Raw genomic sequence first — 21040 nt, 5'->3', positions numbered from 1 at the left:
TTCTATGACTTTAAGATGTCCAATATGAACAAGAGATAAATGATTACCGACTATCAGATATCCTATGTAGAGATAGACTAAGAAAAAAGTATAGAAAAAAAACAGAATTAGTTTGTGTTAAGAAATAAGACAGTAAATTCGGAAGTTCAAAGAGCTGTCACATTTACCGTCCTTCCACGTTCCACGACCTAGAGCAAAGAGGTACCAGACTGTTAATCTGAACATCTGTTAAATATAATATTATCGTGGCTCAAAATACACGAGGGTCGGACGCGGTACCACAGGAATGTAAGTCACTCCGAAATCTCTTGTCTTTAGCTGAATTCTGATGTAAAATAACATCGACTACACGATCCCCGAAAAGAGACACATTTGACAGACTGTGTACATCTATTACAGACTTTGTATTTAACGTATTTTCACTTTTCGTATATAAAAGATATAACCGACTGTGCTCACATAGTTAGTAAAAGTGAAAGTCCCCGGTCCAGCACTGTTACAGAATTATATAGACCAACATTTTATTGTAAGTTTATTGCTACCTTACTTTTGACCGATACATGTTTCTTAAATAGGTTGAGGTGTAATTCAATATTTGAATAATACTTACTTAATAATAAATAATTCAAAATAAGTATAAAACAAGAGCACCGACTATGGGTGCCATCGCTCGTCTGCAAGTGCTGGACAGAATGTAAGAAGAGTTATAGTTCAGATTTTCTAAGTACAAAAAGGGCCATAATTCTGAACAAATGCAGGTTAGAGTTATGGTTCTTGACCTACATTGTTCCCTAATGTTGATAAACAAGAGTGCAAAATTTCAAAGCTTTAGCTCTTATAGTTTTTGAGAAAAGGTGGACCTAAACAAAAAAATTAACCAATAAATCAAATTTTCTAAGTACAAAAAGGACCGTAGTTCTGTCAAAATGCATATAAGAGTTATTGGTCTTGGCATAATTCCCTAATGGTGATAACCAAGTGTGCAGTTTTAAAGCTGTAGCTCTTATAGTTTTTGAGAAAAGATAGACATAAAGAAAATTTTTAATCAAGAATCTCAAATTTTCATAGTACAAAAAGGCCATTATTCGCAAAAAAAAATGCATACCAGTGTTTTGATTTTTTGCCTATATAGTTCCCTAAACATGGTAATGTGGAAAAAGTTTCAAAGCTGTGACTCTTATAATTTTTGAGAACTGTGGACCTAAACACAAAATTTAACCAAGAAAACTCAAATTTTCTAAGTACAAAAAGGGCCATAATTCTAAACAAAATGCATACCAGAGTTATGGTTCTTGGCTAACATAGTCCCCTAATGATGGTTAACAAGTGTGCAAAGTTTAAAAGCTGTACTTTTACAGTGTTTGAGAAAAGGAGGACCTAAACAAAAATTTAAACCAACGCCAACACCGACACCGACGCCGACGATCAAGTGACGACAATACCTCGTAGACATTTTTTTCAAAAATTAGACGAGCTAAAAATGAATAAATAAAACTGATATTTAAATAAGGCCTCACATGAAAACATGGCAATTATCATCAGATTCTCTTATTTTGACAACATACATTTGTGTCAATTCTTTTCTTATCTCTGGTTTCAGTTATGTGCACATGCAGGGACAATAAAGTACTGGAACAGAAAACTAGATATAATAACAAAACCGAAATAAACATGGTTAAAAAGAGCACTTACTGACATTATTCGTTTGAATTTTTAATTTAAAGAAAAATAAGAAAAAAGTAACAAAACACATCACTAAAAAAGATAACAAAAAAAAAAAGGAAAACAAAACATGAGTAATCATTTTAAGCTTGTTTCTCATCAAATGAATTTATTATACTCATCAATGGGTAATACCATTTACTGTTATATGACTTTTATATAATTGACGTTAAAAAATATGGAAAAAAATATTTCTGATGTCAAGAAGTAAAACACATTGAAATGCTTGCTAGTCAATAGTCAAAATGACATACACAAGACGGCTAGGCTGATTCTTTTTTAAATAAGGAAAACAACTTTGTAAGTTATCTATGTAGTGAAATAATAGCTACTGAATAAAACCTCGGTCTTTTGGACTTAAGGAACTATTAACCGGCAAGTCATTCAATAACTGTTTGGAAATAAATTTCAGTTCGTTATTTTCTCAGATTTTAACTTTAGTCCAATAAATCATGGGTAGTGAACATAAAATACGGACTGGTCATTTTTAGGAGGAATCAAGTAATACTGTAACATATGTTAAACGACACAAAATAGAGTTACAATTTTCGTACAATAGAAATTAATATAAACTCAGCTTATCAGTATGCCTAAAATACAACACCGAGAAATTAATGCGATAAAGGTATGTTCAGTATACTAGATTGTTTATATTTTGTATTGAAGACTAAAATAAAAGGTTATGTCAATGTCCGTGTGGAAATCCCAATTTTAACACAATAAGAAAAATGGCAAGAATTTTACAAAATTTAAATTAAAAGGACGGAAGCAAGATGTATATAAATATCAAAAATAGAATAATCTATATAAAATTTATATTAAGCATAATTAAAGGGGAATGCCTCCAGATTAATGTCATTTTGTTAATATTTCTATCCTGTAAGTAATATACTCATTGAAATATTACAACAATAACGATCAATTTTATTTATCTGAGTAGTAGTGAATTGGACGTTTGACGTCATAATTGTCGTCATCATATTATCTTCCCGGTCCGTATATCTATGGTTGTTTATTGCAGAAAATACAACGCTTGACTTCCTTCTGACAAGCTGGACGAATTATGTTATATTCGAGATTTAAACATGATTTTTTCATTATTGAAAACATGTGATTCAATGACATATATATGTTAAGATTTAACGAGCGATTCACGAAGTTAACAAATTAAAGTATTATTCAAATAGAGCAGGAATTTAGATCTAGGTATACTTTAGATGTTATTTGTAGAATATCAGCTTACATTTAACTGACTTATGATTCTAAGTACTGCACCGATATTTTCATGATTTCTGAAAATTATGATATTTTCATAATTTCTTGAAGTTATGATTTTGGCGTTAATCTGAAGGTTTCCCCTTTAAATAAATATCAGTAAAGTTGCATAGTTATCGTGCAGTGATGCTTATAAATTATAAAATACTTTTCTGTTATCACAGAGACATGCTTATGGATTTACCGACACACCGTCCATAAGCGTATGAATCACCTATCAATTATTCCAGAAAAGAACTTTCGAATTATTTTGATAAAAACTTACTGACATAATATTTCTTAAGAATCAATGTAAAAACTGTGGTCTTAATGTTGAAAACGAATTACTACCAAAATCAACATCACTTAATATTTGATACAGCCTTGCATATTTTTTGGTCATGTTCCCTTTTGCATTAATGCAAATGTCAAGCTGTGAGTCTATAATAAGTAATTCACTCAATGGCTTTTATTCGACTTATCTATAATATCTACTAAGCCTTCAAGTATCTTATTCTTCGTTTTCTACACAAAATCATCGTCGTCATCTGAACTGTTTTCTTCCATATCCTTGTCAGGGTCATTTGGGTCAACTTGAAGATCATCTTCTTCAGGAACAAGATCAAGGTAATCTTTTGTACCTGTAAAATGTTGAAAATTAATGAGAGAGAAAAAATGACCGGACACCAGTCAACCCTGCTTCACAGCAGAGTTGGTGGAGTTCAGCTCCTCTGCCTGGAAGGCATGATACAAATTAACTAGAGTTAACCATAGGCCGCGGGCTGAACTCACACAATAATAGAGGAAATACAACCAGTCGCCTGTCAACCTTGCCCCAGAGCAGAGTTGGTAGAGTTCAGCATTTCCGACGGGAAGGCGTAGAAAGTAGTAGCTAGAGCTAACCATAGCCGCTAAGCTGAACTCGCAAAACGATACAAGAAATACACCTGGGCACCAGTCATCCTTGCCTCGGGGAAAATTTGGAAGAGTTCAGCTCTTCTGAATGTACGATAAGTAGCAGCTAGATTTAACCCTAGCCGCTGAGCTGAACTCGCCCAATGCAATAGGAAATACAGTTGGGCACTAGTCAGCCCTGCATCAGAGCTAAGGTGGTACAATTCAGCTCTTCTGCTTGGAAGGTATGATAAGTAGTAACTAGAGTTAACCATAGCTTAACTCGCTCAGTGATAGTGACTGAAGACAGATCTAAAGACGAAGCTATTCTATTCTAAGAAAATGTTTTCAGTGTAACAAGCAAATCATATATATTAATTTCTTGAGGTGCCCTCCGTTTCCAAGTGGCTACGAATTACTTGAAACGCAAGCTGCGCTCGGGGTAGTCGATGTAAAACGTCCAGATTAGAATGCCAGTGGAAACCCAAGCATTTCTCCGTGTCTGATATAATGCACTTGTGAGTATCACAAAAAGTCGCCATAGGACATAACTTAATGACTAAAAATAAACACTAGCCATACTCCTGTATTAATGACCGACTATCAGCTAATTTCTCCTGTTGTTAAGAAAGTTATATTGGCCAATGTTTACATTCTAAAAATACAGTTACCTTGTCCTTTAAACATTTCTGGATAATCATTTTCCTTGACAGTAAAGTCTTGCTTAAAGTGGCTAAACTTCCAAGTTACTATTTCCGCGGGTTTTCCCATGGTTGCTAGAATGAATTTTCTGTCAGCGCTGAATCCAAGGTTTGTAATCTGAAAATAAAAGTACAGGGCCCGCTTAAAAGTCTTGAGCTTCGACGTAGACTCAAGAACGGCAAATAGCCTACTTCTATAAAGTAGTCCTTATAGTTCTTACACAGAGTGGTCATACAAATGTGTTTGAGATTAGTTTTATACAGAATGTATACTATACCACGAATGTTACATACGTTCAGACTTTGAAATCGCAACAGTGCGGTAAGTTACATGCTATGCTGAAGGCAGGTTCCTTGACGAACCGAGAGAAACGGCATCCGTTGGTTTCCGTGTGTACTATCATGTGAAGTCACATGATTCCTGTGACAAACTGAACAAAAAATGTGAGGAAATAGTACATTATGTCAGCTAAACAATTTAATAATGACATGAATAGCTAAGGGGAAGTAAATGTGATAAATTGAAACCACTAAATAGCTGTTTGCTTATCTATCGTGTGGCGGTCAAGATGAGTTTATTTACGAAATTACCGTTTTGTCTAAGGTATAAGATGCCACACAAGAGTAGTCTGATTTGTCCCACAGCCGTAACGACATTTCCTCAGACCAGCTCCCAAAACTGAGAATGTACGGATTTTCCGGTGAATATACAATCTCTGTACAAGTCGAATGACCGAAAAGTCGCTGCAAAATGTTTCCTGTGAAATAAAGCGTAAAGTGCGTAAATTGCAATAACAACAACATAGTTCAAAGCTTTTGAATAGAATAAAAATGTTCCTTGTTAAACTGCGGATGTTTTGTAACATATCGTCATTTCTGTGCAAAATCTTGACAAGTGATTATTTATGTCAATGCAGTTCTCAGGCGACGATTTATATATATTATGATAATAAAATGTGTGTTTTTCCTGCATCTGCAAAAATGTTCCCATTCTCGCATACCAGAGGTCTACCGTGGTTCCCCGGGTGAACCTCTGGCACATTTCGCCGATATTTATGGTTTGGTTACATTACAGGTAAAACGTTTCAGCCAATCAGCGTCGTTTCGCGACAAATCGTAGCGAACCAATCAAAATCGTCCGTGAAAAGCGTGACCGCGTCCTTTCCATATTATCGAGGGAATACCATGTCCATTTACGACGGATATTATTATTTCTTGATGTAAATCTCTTACCGTCGAATTACTGGAATAAATCTTTATTTATCGCAATCATGGAATACAGCCTTTATCCATCGTAAGCAAGTATCTTGTTTACATATTTTTTGAAGTTTCAATTCGGAGTTCCAAATAATGGCGAACAATGATTGGCTGAAACCACTCGCGATAGTAATTACGAGTGCGCATGCTCACCAAGTAAACGATGGAAATAAATCAGAGGTTCGTCTCGGGATTTTGACGAACCTCTGATGGATGAGAATGAAATGTTCCTAGACGGTAACATCAATTATAAATACGCCTCCAGAGAATATTTCATTATTTTGTATCAAAATAATGAATTAAACGAATCATTGCAAGAAATGTCTAGACTGCGGTATCAGTTTTACAAATATATTACGATCGTAAAAACAAAGTCCAGCCAGTACCTATTGGATTTACATAGTAAAAAATATTCCAGACGATCTTTTAAAAGTGTGGTTCACATAATTGTGGAAAACGTTATTACATATTCAATGTATGGAAATTTTTACGGAAACATTTCAAAATTCATTTTTGCTGGAATGTAATAATTATATACAATTATACCATAAATCAAACTAAAATGTTTAGATGTGTTATCGGCACTATTTTAGAATATAGTGTTGTCTTTTGGTGACACTCGCATAAACGCTACACACTTAAACGTTACGATTAATCAATTATCAAATAGTAAAAGCCTTCAAGCGGTTTGTTGCCTGTTTTAATCACGGAACAAAGTTCAGATGCGCAGGAATAAAACTGGTTAAATATCTAAGCACCGTGGTAAATTAGACGATCAACCACAAAAAAGGCAATTGTTGTTTTCGATTTTACAAGCTCAGTTGAACTAGATGATAAAAATATATCATGATCTTCATTTATTCGATTAGTAATAAACCGGACATCATGCGCCAATCCGTAACTACGTCAAACTTGACGTAATATTGTTCTCTTACCGGTCCGCGAGTTTACCGTTAGCTTTATTTTATTCTTTGTTTAACTGGCAATAAAATCGAGCCATTTTAGATTGTAGGGGTTTAAGTAATTGTCCAGTAAAAATCGACCGCACAAATACTAAGTAGTTACTTAATATTGTATTGAATTTGCTTAAAATATTAATTCCTCACCCGATCCAATGTCAAACACCCTGAGGATGAAGTCATCATGCGCAACCAGGACCGTTTTATTGTTCAAAATTTCGAATGTATCCGCAGATGATGAACTTCCGGTTTTCTCTTTCTCCGAGTGGTACTTGTTGTGATACTCAATGTCCAGTAAGTCTGATACTTTCGATCCTGTAACAAATTTAGTACGAATTTTATAATAATTATATATATTGATATGCTGCTATAGTTTTCCATTTGGGGTATGTACATTTCTGACATACCCTAGATAAGGATCGACTGATATTTACATTACCTGTCACTTAATTGTCATTAAATTGCACTTAACATCATTGTAACTGCGACCGGTAACTGTGATTGGTAACTGTGTTCTGGAGCTATTATCATATTCTAGCACAGAGCTGGCAATTGGACAGTAGGGACCGAGAACATACACTCTCATGTGCGCGCTCACATTTAGGATTAAGACAGACGAACGTATCACTTTCAATTATGATCGAAGTGACCCTCCGTGACCGTGTGGTTACGACCACTTTTCCCTAACCAATGTGGTTTGAAATCTCGCTTTAGGTGTAGAAAATTTCTGGCTTATAGAAGATCGTTAGTTCAACTAAGGTGCCCGTCAAAGCCGGAAATAATGCTTAGAGGGGCATCTGGCGTCTTCTTCCACCGTCAAAAGCTTGAAAAGTCCCCAGGTCGATGTAGTTCGAAACACACTAAAACAAAATGTAATAGTCATTTTCATTTAACATGACCTGACAAAGGACTTGAAAAATAGTTGCCATTAGGATTAAAGCTAATTAAGGAAAATATTTAGCACGATATTTTAACCATCAAATTAGTCACCTTTCTGAACGTCCCACACTTCAATATACACCTCTTCTTCACTTTTCCTTGACTTCACAGGTACTCCTATAATAAATTAGGATCGTTCCTTTACAAAACATTAACACTCGTCTTCTTTAATAATTAGGGTACTAACTATATTTGAAGGCGATCGTAAACTAACCTATTTCTCCCAAATACTAACTGTTCTACTTTTATCATACTTTGTATTTCGGCATAATAAACGCACTTTGCAAGGCAAAAACAAGACGTTTACAATACCACTTGCCTCTTCGACTGCAAATTAAAAGTAAAGTACTATCTATCTATCTATCTATCTATTTATACTGCAGCGCTCCTCTCTGCGAGTATTATGTGCAGCTGCGTTTACATGCTGAACAGAAAAAAAAGAGTATTTTTATCATATCAAATACTAACAAGCTGTATGAAAATCATGGTGCTCGTTTTCATTTCCAAGGACCTATTCCTTTGAATGCTCAGAGTCATGTTCTTATAAGTTTAGGGTAATCTTCCAATCGTTGTCGAAGGAATATTAGTGCTTGAAATTATTTTTTGTCCAACTGCATTGCAGTACTTTTCAAATTTTCAGGAAATTTATTTTAGTAAATCAGCATTAACTTGCAGTTGCTTATTAATCAGGTTAGTCATGTGTATAGAAGGGACAAGAGGTGTGTTTTTGATTTTATTCACTCTGACGTCATCTGGAAACAAAAAATAATTTCAAACACTAAGTACATGTAAGTAGGTTAGTGTTTATTAATGTGCATTTACAAAATTTAATCAGCCTCGCGGCTGCGCCGCTCATAGCTGATTAAACTTTGTAAATACACATTAATAAACACTAACCTATACAAATAACTCACTGTTTTCCTCGGTGCCAAGCCTAACAAAGATTATCAACACTAAACAGATGCATACATTTCTGAGTAGTCATAGAAATATGACCATTATGTGTGTTCATTTAAGAACTGAATGCTATTTTTGCATTTATACGGGTATAAACCACACTAGAACGTCATGAAAATCCGTGGATCGCGATCTAGTGATTTTTGGATAATTTGCAAGAAGTCCCAATGTGGTTTATACCCATGTAGCCTAAACGCACAGCAAAATAGCATTCAATTCTTATATTTTCATTTTTACCGTAGCTTACGACAAAAAAGGCGGTTTGTTTTCCATGAGGACATGTACCAGAAAAACGAAATAAATGACAGGCTATCGATCTTTTCAACATCTAAACAGAACAGCCAAAAAGACCTTACCACGTTGAATTGTAATTCGCTTTCCAATAAAAATACAGTTCCTATATAGCTGTGTCGATTCAAGTTTGATTTTTACCCTTTTGGCTACTTAATAATATTCTTTTGTAAATGGCGTCAGATTGCGCGTGCAATCGTTACGTCAATGAGGTTTATACGAAATAAAAGTTTTTGGGTTTTTTTTTCTACAAAAAATACTGAGTGAATGTAAATATATTGAACTAAGTTATTTTAGTGCGTTGAATTACTGACTTTTATTAACTAAGTGCAAAAAGTACACAACAAAAGAGAGCATTCAAGCACTTTATGAAAAAACAACATCATTCTGAAAGTTTGTCATAATTGTAATAATTCATACCATAAAATGATAGTGTTAAATTAAACAAGAAACAAAATACACCTACAGAGGGAGAGAGAGTGGTGGAAAAAAGAAAATAAGCACAGAACTAGCAAAACAGAATAAATATTTTAGGGTTGGAGCATGGCCGTGTCTCATAGTAATTATCAACTGTGATTGGACAATGCTAACTTATGACTGATTAGGTTGACACGCCTCTATTTAAATTTCGTGTATAAGGTGCATGGCCATATGCAAATATTATGAAGATTCGTGTGATTTGTTTGTTTGTTTAACAAATAATCAAGGCCTTCGCGTTGTTTATAGTCTGATTTACCACTGTTCAGAGTTCAGATGCGTAGGAATTGAACCACGAGGGCGTTAGCCCGAGTGGTTAAATACTGAAGCATCTGAACGATGAACCGTGGTAAATTAGACGATAAATCACAAGAAGGCCTTGATTGTTTTCATTCTGACATGCACGTTGATATATTTCAATAAATGTTATGCTGGAATTCATTTACGCGAGGAGTAAAGTATCGGACGTCAGGCGGCTATATGACGTCAAAATTGACGTCATAATGCTCTCTTACCGGTCCGTGCGTCAACCGTTGTTTATCGCAGGATATATTGCGTTTGATTTTCTTCTTTGTTTAACTGGAAATCAATTTGAGCCATGTTAGAATTTGGGTTTAACGCCGTTTTTCAACAGTATTACGGTGTTAAATCCAAAACAAACGAACAATTTATTTTCCAATACTCCCAGTATCTGCAAAAGAAAAGTAATATAAAACCGCAGCAAGTACCACAAGAAGGCAGTCCCACTTGTGTATGAGATTGGTTATATTCTACCACTTGTTTCTTTCTCAATTATATACTGCTTTACACAGATGTGTTGTAAAACTGAAGGCGTGTTAGTTAAGAGAACATATTACGCCTATGTGTTCATAAAAAAGAGCTATGGTTTTAGATATAGCTTCTATCGTTATCTGGCCTTTGAATTAAGTCTGTATTTATTAGCAGGGTATAACTCCTATACAAACTTTGTATAGTTATGCTCCTGTTCTTCTGAAAACACGCGAGGTGATCAGATTAATACTTGTAACAGAGCTAAAAGAGTTAGTTGAGGTAGAAAAAGCGATAAAGAGGATATGTTTAGAACAATTTAAAAAAGATTATACATTCGGTAGCCAGACAAGTTCTTTGCATACAGAACAAGTTATCTAAAATGGTAATAAGTTTTTCAAGATCTAAGGAAATTCTATATGAAAACAATTTCAATGTTTACCTTTGGAGCTTGCTAAAACAGTGTGTAAATTTAGATATAAAAATCATAAAATACCTAATTTTGCGAGAATATCGTTTGAAATTTAAGTCTTTTTTAAACCTCGTACAACAACAACGTCTTGCGTAACCAAGTTCACTATTTTTGTAAGTATTTGTACTTAAACCTAAGTGTCTGTGTAACACATGTGCACTTTAATACTTAACATTTTCAAAATTTATAAATACTATCGATTGATCACAGTCTTGCAAACAACTGTCCATAGTTTTTGAAAATCAATGGCCGATTGTGAGAATTAAAATCAAAAGTATCGTTGTTTATTGTATCTTTATAACATTACTTTAATTTATCATGCCGATTCTTTTGCTTTTTAATCAATACATACCACTGAATCCTTGTTTATAGGTATGATTTGTTTGTTGGTTTATCACCACTGACTTTCTTAAAAGATTTTGAAGACTTTTTTTATAATTTGTTCAGTCTTATATTATACCTTCAACTTTGAATAGCAAGAACTTGCTGTCTGGTGTTAGCATTATCTGGTCTTCATCAAACATGGCCGTCTTTGCTGATTTTATCTTGTGCAATAGTTTTCTCTGCTGCAGGTCGAATACAAACACTTGACTGGTGTTCTCGCACCACGCTGCCAACGACTTCCCATCTCTGCTCACCTGATAAAGTATAGATTTCCTTGTTAAGGGTATTACCTTCTGTTACATATTAACGCTCAGGATTCTCACCTGATAAAAGTACAGTTTTCCTTGTTTAGGGTATTACATTCTGTAACATATTAACGACCAGGAATTGTTCTTTTAACTGTGTCTTAATTATTTTTTGTATGCACTCAGTGAGGCGTTCACTGACAGATACATTTACAAGACTGGCAGTTGTTCCTACCCACCTAACATGTTTGAAATAAGATCCGAAGGGACACCTGCTCTTATTTATTCCCTACAATGTGAACGAGTCGCCTAGCAGTATGGCAAAAATATTCGATTTGTTAGGAATCATTAAGTCTATTTTTGCCATGTTTACAGTGCTTTAAAATAAATATGTTTAGCACTATGATAAACAGAACTCTCTGTAAGTTTACAAAAAGGTGAAGATAATCAAAGGCACATAAATGAAAAATCTGCTTTTTTGATTAAATGTTTATCCACTATACCTAACCGTCGCAATTAGTGAGCGGTAAAAGTAAAGGCACTCACTATTGAAAGTCCCACATGACAAACAGCACAGACAACACGATCTTCAAATCTATTATGTCCATTAACAGATATCTCCCCCTCTTGTACACTCCTATTAAATACTGAGTACCGAAAAAAGAGGGGGGGGGGGAGGGGCTAGCAGTACCTTTTACTACGTTTGAGGTGGTCATTCTTTAGAGGAAAGAGGCGACCGTGCTTTTAAAAGCAAACATGTGCTGACAATAATAGCGCAACAATAGATAAACTTTTTAATTACTGCATAATATATAATCTGCTTCTTACACAAAATCCGTCCAGTTTCGACTGTTGTTTGGTCTCAAGAATAGCTGATGTTTTGCCTGTGTTGCTGTTATAAACTTTCACATTATGGCGTCCGAAGCTGAGACATGCTATTTCTGAAATGATAACATACCAGTTCAAAACCAGCTGAAACTGCTTTAGCAGACACCTGTGCTGAGCAGCAATTTGACTTAACCACCTGCCTTCAGACCGTGTGACTCCCGTGGCTGCCTGCTCAATACAGGTTTCACTGTAGTATATATGTTTGACATGTTTAAATGTGCCACTGAAACAGATGACAAGTTCTACAATATGTAAGTTTAATATCGTCGAAGTCATTTTTTATCACTTTTACGAGAATTATTTTAAAATCACCTCTTAGAAAAATAAACAATCTAAATTCATAAAAAGAGCTTCCAAAACCGTTCGGATGAATTTAAAGCATGATTCTATTAAAACCGAATCCATTTAAGGTGCCAATGATACCTTGCTCAAGAAAAGGTAAAATAAGCCGCGCCATGAGAAAACCAACATAATGATAATGCATTTGCGACCAGCACGGATCTAGACCAGCCTGCGCATCCGCGCAGTCTGGTCAGGATCCATACTGTTCGCTTTCAAAGACTATTGCAATTAGAGAACCCGTTAGCGAACAGCATTGATCCTGACCAGATTGCGTGGATGCGCAGGCTGGTCTGGATCCATGCTGATCGCAAATGCACTATGTTGGTTTTCTCATGGCGCGGCTCAAATATCTTTACAGAAAGATAGTTTTGTCACGCCGTGTTTGTAACAAAACCACCTTCTATGTTATAAATTAATCAAAGTCCCCTACCGCCACGCTTTTCGATACATTTGAAAATCCATTTCCTGCTGGGAAGAAAGCCCTGAAATTCTCTGGTAACTTGTAACGTGTCTAGGTCCACCACTTTCAGTTTCTGGATTACATCATGCACTATCAACAGTTCTTTGTCGTTCAGCACTTCCATATGGAATATTGAGCTATCCTACAGAAATAACAGAATGTACAAAACGAATCGATATAACATCATGGTATGTACCTCGGTGTTAAGTGAAAACCGCCTTACGGAACTTGCGTATAGCGGCTTTCTGTTAAATACGACAATTAATCGGGAAAAAACTCTTAATTTTAAATACATGAGAAATGATCGGAACTAAGCCTTTGATTGCATTCGATGAGTTATGTCCCTTTGACAGCAGTTATTGGATACACTAGTCGTTTAGGAGAAAGTGGCAGATCAGCAGATAAGTATAAACACGTTCATTACTTAATATTAGTGAATTAATTACTTCTGAAAAAAATATTAACATATTTACTAACAGATTATTAACAGTAATGTTTGATCGAAAACAGATAATAAAAGCATGTTTATCTGTCTGTCCAAGGGCCACGTTTTCTTAAATGATTTATATGTGCATACAGGCATCACCGCTTATTCATCATAGAAATGCTTCAAACTGCTACAAATCCAAACATTTCCTTCCTTAACCCTAACCCTGCTGAATTTCTATAATGAATGTGTCCATCTTTCAATTTGGACAGTACCATTAACTGTTAAAAGGGGTGCTTACCAAAATGATATTGACTGAAAGGCGGACAGTGCAGATCTTAATCCGACTGCACAGATGTGCAAGCTGATCATGATCTACACTGGTCGCAAAGGCATAATCAATCGTGTCAAGCATGAGAAGGGTTGAATAGAAATATATATTTATTTTAATCGTTAATAATCTAGCAGTAATTTATGTAATTGTGATGTTGTAAAATAGTCTACAATACATGACGGTACCAGTGATTTTTCTCTGACTGCACAATGTTTGAAAAGGTCATAGACAAACAAAAACTGGCTGTCATTTTCTCTCGTTCTAAATCCAAACCCAACCAGGTACCGTGAATTAGGATGTGTCCGCACCAGTCTGCAAATATATTGTTGATATATGTTTGCAACTGTTATAGTTAAAAACGGTTCACAAGATGATTGTCAAGTGTAAGCAGAAATTTGAATCTGTGTAGTAAATGTAATTAATGTAGTATCAGTATTTACATGTGTACACATTTTTGGAACAGGAATATTATATACAACAATGAAGAAATACACATGTAACATATGGCAAGAAATGTTGCGGGTTTTAATTAACGGCGACAAGAAAATTTCAATCTACGCTTAGACTAACATAGGCTTTCGGTTTATAGGTTGTAAACTGAGTTATATTTTGCGATCATTTCTGCCATTGTTTACAGTTAAGTTCCTAACACTATATTAGTTCTTTACCTTATTCTGTTAGCATTTAAAGCCGGTGTTTGACTTATCTTCTGAACTTGTTTTGTTCTGTCCCACACTCGAACATTTGAGTCTTCCGCTGTGGTAACGATTGTTTTCATATCATTCGTACATACACTGATGACGTCAACGTTGTGTTCCAGCTCTTCACTCGATTTTGATGATATAGTGTCGTAGAAATTAACGTAAGCACCCTTCACAAAGTACAAAGATTTTCCATCTAAGGAACTTTTTAGACTTCGAGTGTAATCGTCCGGATTGCCTGAAAAAATATAATACAGATCAACCTGCCTTAGCAGCCAGTTGTCTTAAGCAGCCTGTCGGCTAACTTCTCAAACTAACATTTTGTTCTTCTATCTTCTTGTAATAAACATTCACCTATGATAAACAGCCAGATTCCATTGCTCTTAAGGAAAGCTGCTTAAGACAGGTCTGATCGTATTTCATCAACACCTCTAATATTCTATTATATCAAGTTATTATTAGCCCTTACCTTGTGAAGATGGTTAAACGCTTGATCCAATGATATAAAACTTACTTTTAAGACCAATATTAGAATGAGACTTTTCCTTTTATTCATTTTCAAAACTGAATATACTATCCAGATTCTGTAGATAAAAATGGTTAGAAAATAAACTTTATATAACCTCATACACCTAGTGCGGTAATCACGGATTCCAAAAATTAAAAATCACCTGTAGACTGTAACTGCTCAAAGTCAGATTCAACGGCTCAAATAATTATGTAGGTTAGTTTAATATTTAAAATACTGTTCAATAAACAAACGCTACATTGGATTCCCTCGCCAAAATATGTATTGATAGACGTTTTATCAGCTCATAGAATCTGAATCATGTACAGTCAGGTTCCTTGAAAACTTACTAAATAACTTTAAATGACTTAATTCAAACAAAAGCTGAACAGTTTCATACACTTTATCTACCTTTGATAATTTTTGTTTTCTTCTTTGCTCTGAAGTCCAGGAAGACAATATCGTTAGAATAGATATTGCTGTAGATCACGTGTTTCTCGTCTGTAGAGACTGTCATTTCATCAATCTCGTACTGACACTCCTCTCCAAGTTCTAAAACAATGGAAACATTAGGTCACTAAAGATGTTGCAATGTCTGCATCATCTTGTTATGGAGAATACTAGTATTTGTGCCATGCTATCTGAATATCAATGTATGCATTAAAGGTTATAGAGCTGAAAAAGACAAATGTGTGGTGACTGATTTCTGCCATTTCTTTCTGGCGTGTTGGTGCGTTACGACAATATGCCAAAACGATAAGTTTAAATTGTATCCAATAAAGATATGAAAACTCACAAAAGCGTTAGTTTCACCACTCTCTGAGAAACGTTAGTTTCGCCACTCACTGAGAAACGTTAGTTTCACCACTCACTGAGAAACGTTAGTTTCGCCACTCACTTTGAAACGTAAGTTTCTCCATTTGCCAAGAAGCGTTAGTTTCACCACTCTCTGAGAAACGTTAGTTTCGCCATTCCACTCACTGTGAAACGTAAGTTTCACCACTCGCTAAAAGCGTTAGTTTTGCCACTCACTCAAAAGCGTTAGTTTCACCACTCACTGAGAAATGTTAGTTTCGCCACTCACTGTGGAACGTTAGTTTCACCACTCACTAAGAAACGTAAGTTCCGCCACTCGCTAAGAAGCGTTAGTTTCACCACTCACTGAGAAATGTTAGTTTCGCCACTCATTGTGAAACGTTAGTTCACCACTCACAGAGAAGCGTAAGTTTCGCCCTCGCTAAGAAGCGTTAGTTTCGCCACTCACTCAAAAGCGTTAGTTTCGCCATTCACTGAAAAACGTTAGTTTCGCCACTCATTGTGAAACTTAAGTTTCACCACTCACAGAGAAACGTAAGTTTCGCCCCTCGTTAAGAAGCGTTAGTTTTGCTACTCACTCAAAAGCTTTAGTTTCGCCACTCACTGAGAAATGTTAGTTTTGCTACTCACTGAGAAACGTTAGTTACATCACTCACTGAGAAACGTTAGTTTCGCCAGTCTCTGAGAAACGTTAGTATTGCTACTCACTGAGAAACGTTAGTTTCATCACTCACTGAGAAACGTTAGTTTCACCACTCACTGAGAAACGTAAGTTTCGCCACTCGCTAAGAGCGTTAGTTTTGCCACTCACTGAGAAGCGTTAGCGCCACCCCTCGCCGAAAAACATTAATTTGCCACTAGCTAATTTAATTAAGATTTGCTTATGAAAGAAACATCTAACAAGCAGTATTATTTTTCAGATCGTTACATATTCTGCGACTAAAACAAATTTCTCTGTAACCTATTATTTCAAGCGACACACAAATATTCACGTTAAAACCTGTAAGAATTGTACCCACGTACCTTTCACACGTAGCCACGTTCCTTTTGCAACATAAAGATACAGCAGGTTAGTACCTAACATGTAAATCTAAGTGGGCTTGCTACAATGTATATTTATGGTTCCAATAAGGTTTACAACTTAGAAAATGTTACTTGAAATTAAGGGAATAAAATGTGGCGGGTTGGTTGAATACTCTCTGGATCCGCCAAAATGTTAGGTACTTCGGAATGCTTAGTTCCAGCAAGTTATGATGCCAACCATTCATTAAAATAAGCTGGGAAGGTTTTCTGAAAAGGTTTGTTTTTGACTGAAATGAGTTGTACCGGAGTTATTCTTAAATCCAACAAGAAAACGGGAGTAACATTTTTGACGGGAATGTTTCAGGCCAAGGCTACTCTTCCGTAATTACAAAAAAAAATCTTGAGGAACAACGAGAATTGATACCACTTCAAAATTTACCTTGGTCCTTGAAGGGCTCAAATCCTCGAAATAACGACGAAAAATCTTTCTTCTTCAGATCCAAAACCGTCAAATATATCTGATCTGATGTTGTAACTGCAGCAAAATTCTTGGAACCTTTATTAAAAGAAACAGAATATATTTTTGATGGAAACCCTCTAGATTTTTGTTGGGCAATTGTATGAAATCTAGCTAAAACCAATGTCGGAAGGGCAAATGAATACAAAATGAAAACAGTCGAGTATAGGCGGAGGCATTCAAAAACCTATAAATTTCATTTAGAGAAGAGTTTCAGATTTCTGTCTTTTTGTACTGAGTTCTTGGTTTAACTTCATTTAAATATCGACCCCGCGATCTGTAAACTTGCGTATTTATTGTGAGCTAAAGCGGATGGACAATGTTACTATATGAGCCGTGCCATGGGAAAACCAACATAGTGGGTGTGCGACCAGCATGGATCCAGACCAGCCTGCGCATCCGCGCAGTCTCGTCAGGATCCATGCTGTTCGCTAACAGTTTCTCCAATTCCAATAGGCTTTAAAAGCGAACAGCATGGAGCCTGACCAGACTGCGCGGATGCGCAGGCTGGTCTGGATCCATGCTGGTCGCACACCCACTATGTTGGTTTTCCCATGGCACGGCTCATATATCTACACATTTTTGAATACAGCGTGTACTTTATTTATGAATATAGAACCCTGTAGTCAACTCCAGACAGAAACGGAAACATATTTAATGGAGGGACTACTCGTTTAAGTTGCGACGTTCCATGCGTCATAAAGGTCATTGTTTCAAACAAATTTTCAGTCATATTTGCTTAATATATTAATCCATTTTGCTGATTTAATAGAGCAGAGAAAGGTATATTTTTAAGGGTCATTAAAGCAGTAACTTCATTTGCAGTCTTGCATGGCCTCTGGTGGATTTTGCCAGACCGAACGACACTTGGCGCATGCGCCTCATATAATCCAGGCCTAGCAAAATCCACTTGAGCAGAATAAAATATTGCATATCAAGGTACTAATACGATATCTTTAACTGATTTAAAAAAAAGTAGTTATTAACTTACCAGAAGCAAATCCTGGAAATTTAAACTCAAATTCTTCTGACAGTAGAACACTGAACTGTTGAACACCGTCCTTTAAGTCGTACACTAAACCAGAGTGTTCCTTGAACACCACAAGAAGGGTTTTGTCGTCCCCACACAAACACGACGGACAATCGTCTGTCACAGAGTTTATGTCGAATATTTTCTCTCCTGTCGAAAACAGAAAAGTGAATAGTTAATTTTAGTATAAAATTGATCGTACATAAAAATAATTATAACTTTCCCATAAAAGATCATTTTATTGTATTACCATAAAAGACATGATTATTTTGAATGGTGTTAAACTATCGAAAACGAACAAAAGTGCTTGTTCGTTAAATCTTTTTGAGAATCCCGCGTAGAGATAAAGCCTGTGTATGAGTAACGTTCAGTTTAATTAACTTGTATTGTCAACGTCAAAATTTAATGGCTTAAATCTATTTCATGTTGCTCGCTGTAGTTGCTAATATATATGAATTTAAATCACACCTGTTTTTGTAGCTCGAATAGTCAGTTTCTTATTCATATCAATGAGTATACATGTATCGTGATAACAGAAACGTGCACGTGAAACTTTGCCGAGTCCGTCATAAACATGAACCTGTTGACCTGATTCCACACTCCATAACCGAATAGAACCATCGTCAGAACCTATGGTTATTATATATATAGTGAAGACATATCGTAAAGGGAAAGAATGCTTATTGAAAAGCTCATTTTATATAAAAGCCTTTGTTAAGTGTTTCATACCAGACAGAAGAGTTTTAAAATCGGACGACAATCGAAAAAGGTATGGCAGTTTGAAAGTAATTTATTTTATTTTGTTGGGTTTAACGTCGCACCGACACAAATAGAGGTCATATGGCGACTTTCCAGCTTTGATGGTGGAGGAAGACCCCGGGGGCCCATCCGTGCATTATTTCATCACGAGTGGGCACCTGGGTAGAACCACCAACCTTCCGTAAGCCAGCTGGATGGCTTCCTCACATGAAGAATTCAACGCCCCGAGTAAGGCACGAACCCACATCGATGAGGGGTAAGTGATTTGAAGTCAGTGACCTTAACCACTCGGCCACGGAGGCACCCTTGAAAGTTAAGAGAACGGCTAACCATTTTAAATAGCGTTATTAGTCATACAGTAAATACATACAATTGAATTACATTTTAGCGAATTATACGTTTTAGCAAATAACCGTTTAAAATATTTTTTATTTATTTTGCTGAGTTTAAGATGTAATGTATGATTATTTCTGTCGAACTAAACGGAACAAAATAGAGAAATATACACTCAGAATTAAAGACAGTTGAAATAAACGTCTAACATAAATTTTATCTTCCATGTTGCAGTGGCAACAAAACGTCTGCAATTTTATCAAAGGTTGATTGCTTTTCTTTTTCTTCCTCATTCTTCGACCGATTTCGAACATTCTTTCATTGCCATAAATGATTTAATATGACATAATAGACATGATTAACATAATAAACGTTGCCGTCCCCTGATCAATAGTACGTCCATGAAACAAAATATTTAAAAAAGTACTTTTGAAACCTAATATGGAATTCGAAAAGTTCTTACTAAATTGCTATATTTCTACAAATATGAAGAAGAAGAAGAAGATTTTATTTCAGATTCAATAGGCCATAGTCCCATGTGGACATATACATGAATTACAATTACATAACAATAGCAAGTCACGTGACAAAAATTGTGTTGATATAAACCAGCTTTAAAAAGTGCATGTATAAACACAACGTTCTGCTCAAAATAAATAGAAACGGGACATTCTTAACTAGCAAAAGTAAGGAAGATTAAGGGTTCAACTGATCGTCAAGTAATTTGTTGTATGCGGAGAAAGTGTCATTTCTTATTTTGTTTTGACTGGCTGAGTATGAGATTATATCAACACAAATGTAAACGCTTGCCTTTATAAGTGTGATTTTTTGTTCGTGACCGTTTGTCGTTTGAACGCCATGCGAAAATAAGATAAAAAGCACTTGCTATGGTTTTCGCAGGAATGAAAAACTACAAGTTAACTCGTACCATTTTCATTCTGTTGTGCTTTGTTATCACAACTATATAATCTTATTGTGTGGATATTTTGTCATCGTGCTTCTCTTTGGCTAGGGGCAGGCAGAAGGAAGGTACAAAAATGACAAAAACATCACAATTCATACGGTAGATAGTTGTTGAACAAATTACTAAATCAGCCCATAAATGCACTTACAAGTGAGAGCCATTTTACTGTCTGTGGTCAAGTCCAGTGACAATACATCTCCTTTGTGTCCAGCCATAGAATGTAACAACTGTCCTCCAGGTTGGGTAAGGATTCTTTTGTCCGGCAGAATGCTTGGCACGGAAAACTGGCGACATTTTTTCAGAAACTCCTCTGTACTCTGCAAGGCGGTACAGTGTAATTAGAAACAAGTTTTGGTATACTAATATGTAGAAAATTTCCTCTCTCATGCAACAATGATCAAAAACAAAACTTGGTACGTATAAACAGACCCAAGAGTTCGCTTTAACTGCAGAAGCTTATTGGTGTTTCCTACAAAAGGTATCTAGCAAAGACGTTGTAATTCTATTCATTCATTAAAATCACACAAACTGAAAGATAATTAGCTCTCTAATGGATAACGCTGTTGGAATAAGATACATTCTTACACAAACAAGCACAGAAGCTATCAGAACAGGGCC

General features: G+C 35.6%; 1 protein-coding gene across 2 annotated transcripts in view; it reads right to left on the bottom strand.

Annotated features, from left to right (window-relative positions):
• Positions 1 to 28: 28 nt before the first annotated feature.
• LOC123524131 (uncharacterized) overlaps positions 29 to 21040 on the bottom strand; it is a 41581-nt gene continuing 20569 nt past the window's right edge. The window contains exons 19-34 of one of the 2 annotated variants that reach the window (XM_053539186.1): positions 20571 to 20739; positions 18835 to 18996; positions 18328 to 18516; positions 17259 to 17375; positions 16820 to 16840; positions 15392 to 15532; positions 14440 to 14710; positions 13957 to 14083; positions 12981 to 13152; positions 12149 to 12261; positions 11152 to 11329; positions 7778 to 7843; positions 6935 to 7102; positions 5163 to 5329; positions 4542 to 4689; positions 29 to 3617 (exon numbers count right to left, since the gene is read on the bottom strand). In XM_053539186.1, coding sequence (XP_053395161.1) covers positions 3502 to 3617; positions 4542 to 4689; positions 5163 to 5329; positions 6935 to 7102; positions 7778 to 7843; positions 11152 to 11329; positions 12149 to 12261; positions 12981 to 13152; positions 13957 to 14083; positions 14440 to 14710; positions 15392 to 15532; positions 16820 to 16840; positions 17259 to 17375; positions 18328 to 18516; positions 18835 to 18996; positions 20571 to 20739 — 2325 coding nt within the window. In that variant the 3' untranslated portion in view covers positions 29 to 3501. The remainder of the gene's footprint in view (positions 3618 to 4541; positions 4690 to 5162; positions 5330 to 6934; positions 7103 to 7777; positions 7844 to 11151; positions 11330 to 12148; positions 12262 to 12980; positions 13153 to 13956; positions 14084 to 14439; positions 14711 to 15391; positions 15533 to 16819; positions 16841 to 17258; positions 17376 to 18327; positions 18517 to 18834; positions 18997 to 20570; positions 20740 to 21040) is intronic. The other variant, XM_053539188.1, reaches the window with a different exon arrangement.

Source organism: Mercenaria mercenaria, chromosome 3 (assembly GCF_021730395.1).
Source record: "Mercenaria mercenaria strain notata chromosome 3, MADL_Memer_1, whole genome shotgun sequence".
NCBI lineage: Eukaryota > Metazoa > Mollusca > Bivalvia > Venerida > Veneridae > Mercenaria > Mercenaria mercenaria.
Note: the sequence above shows the minus strand (reverse complement) of the source record. Positions and strands in the feature narration are given on the sequence as shown.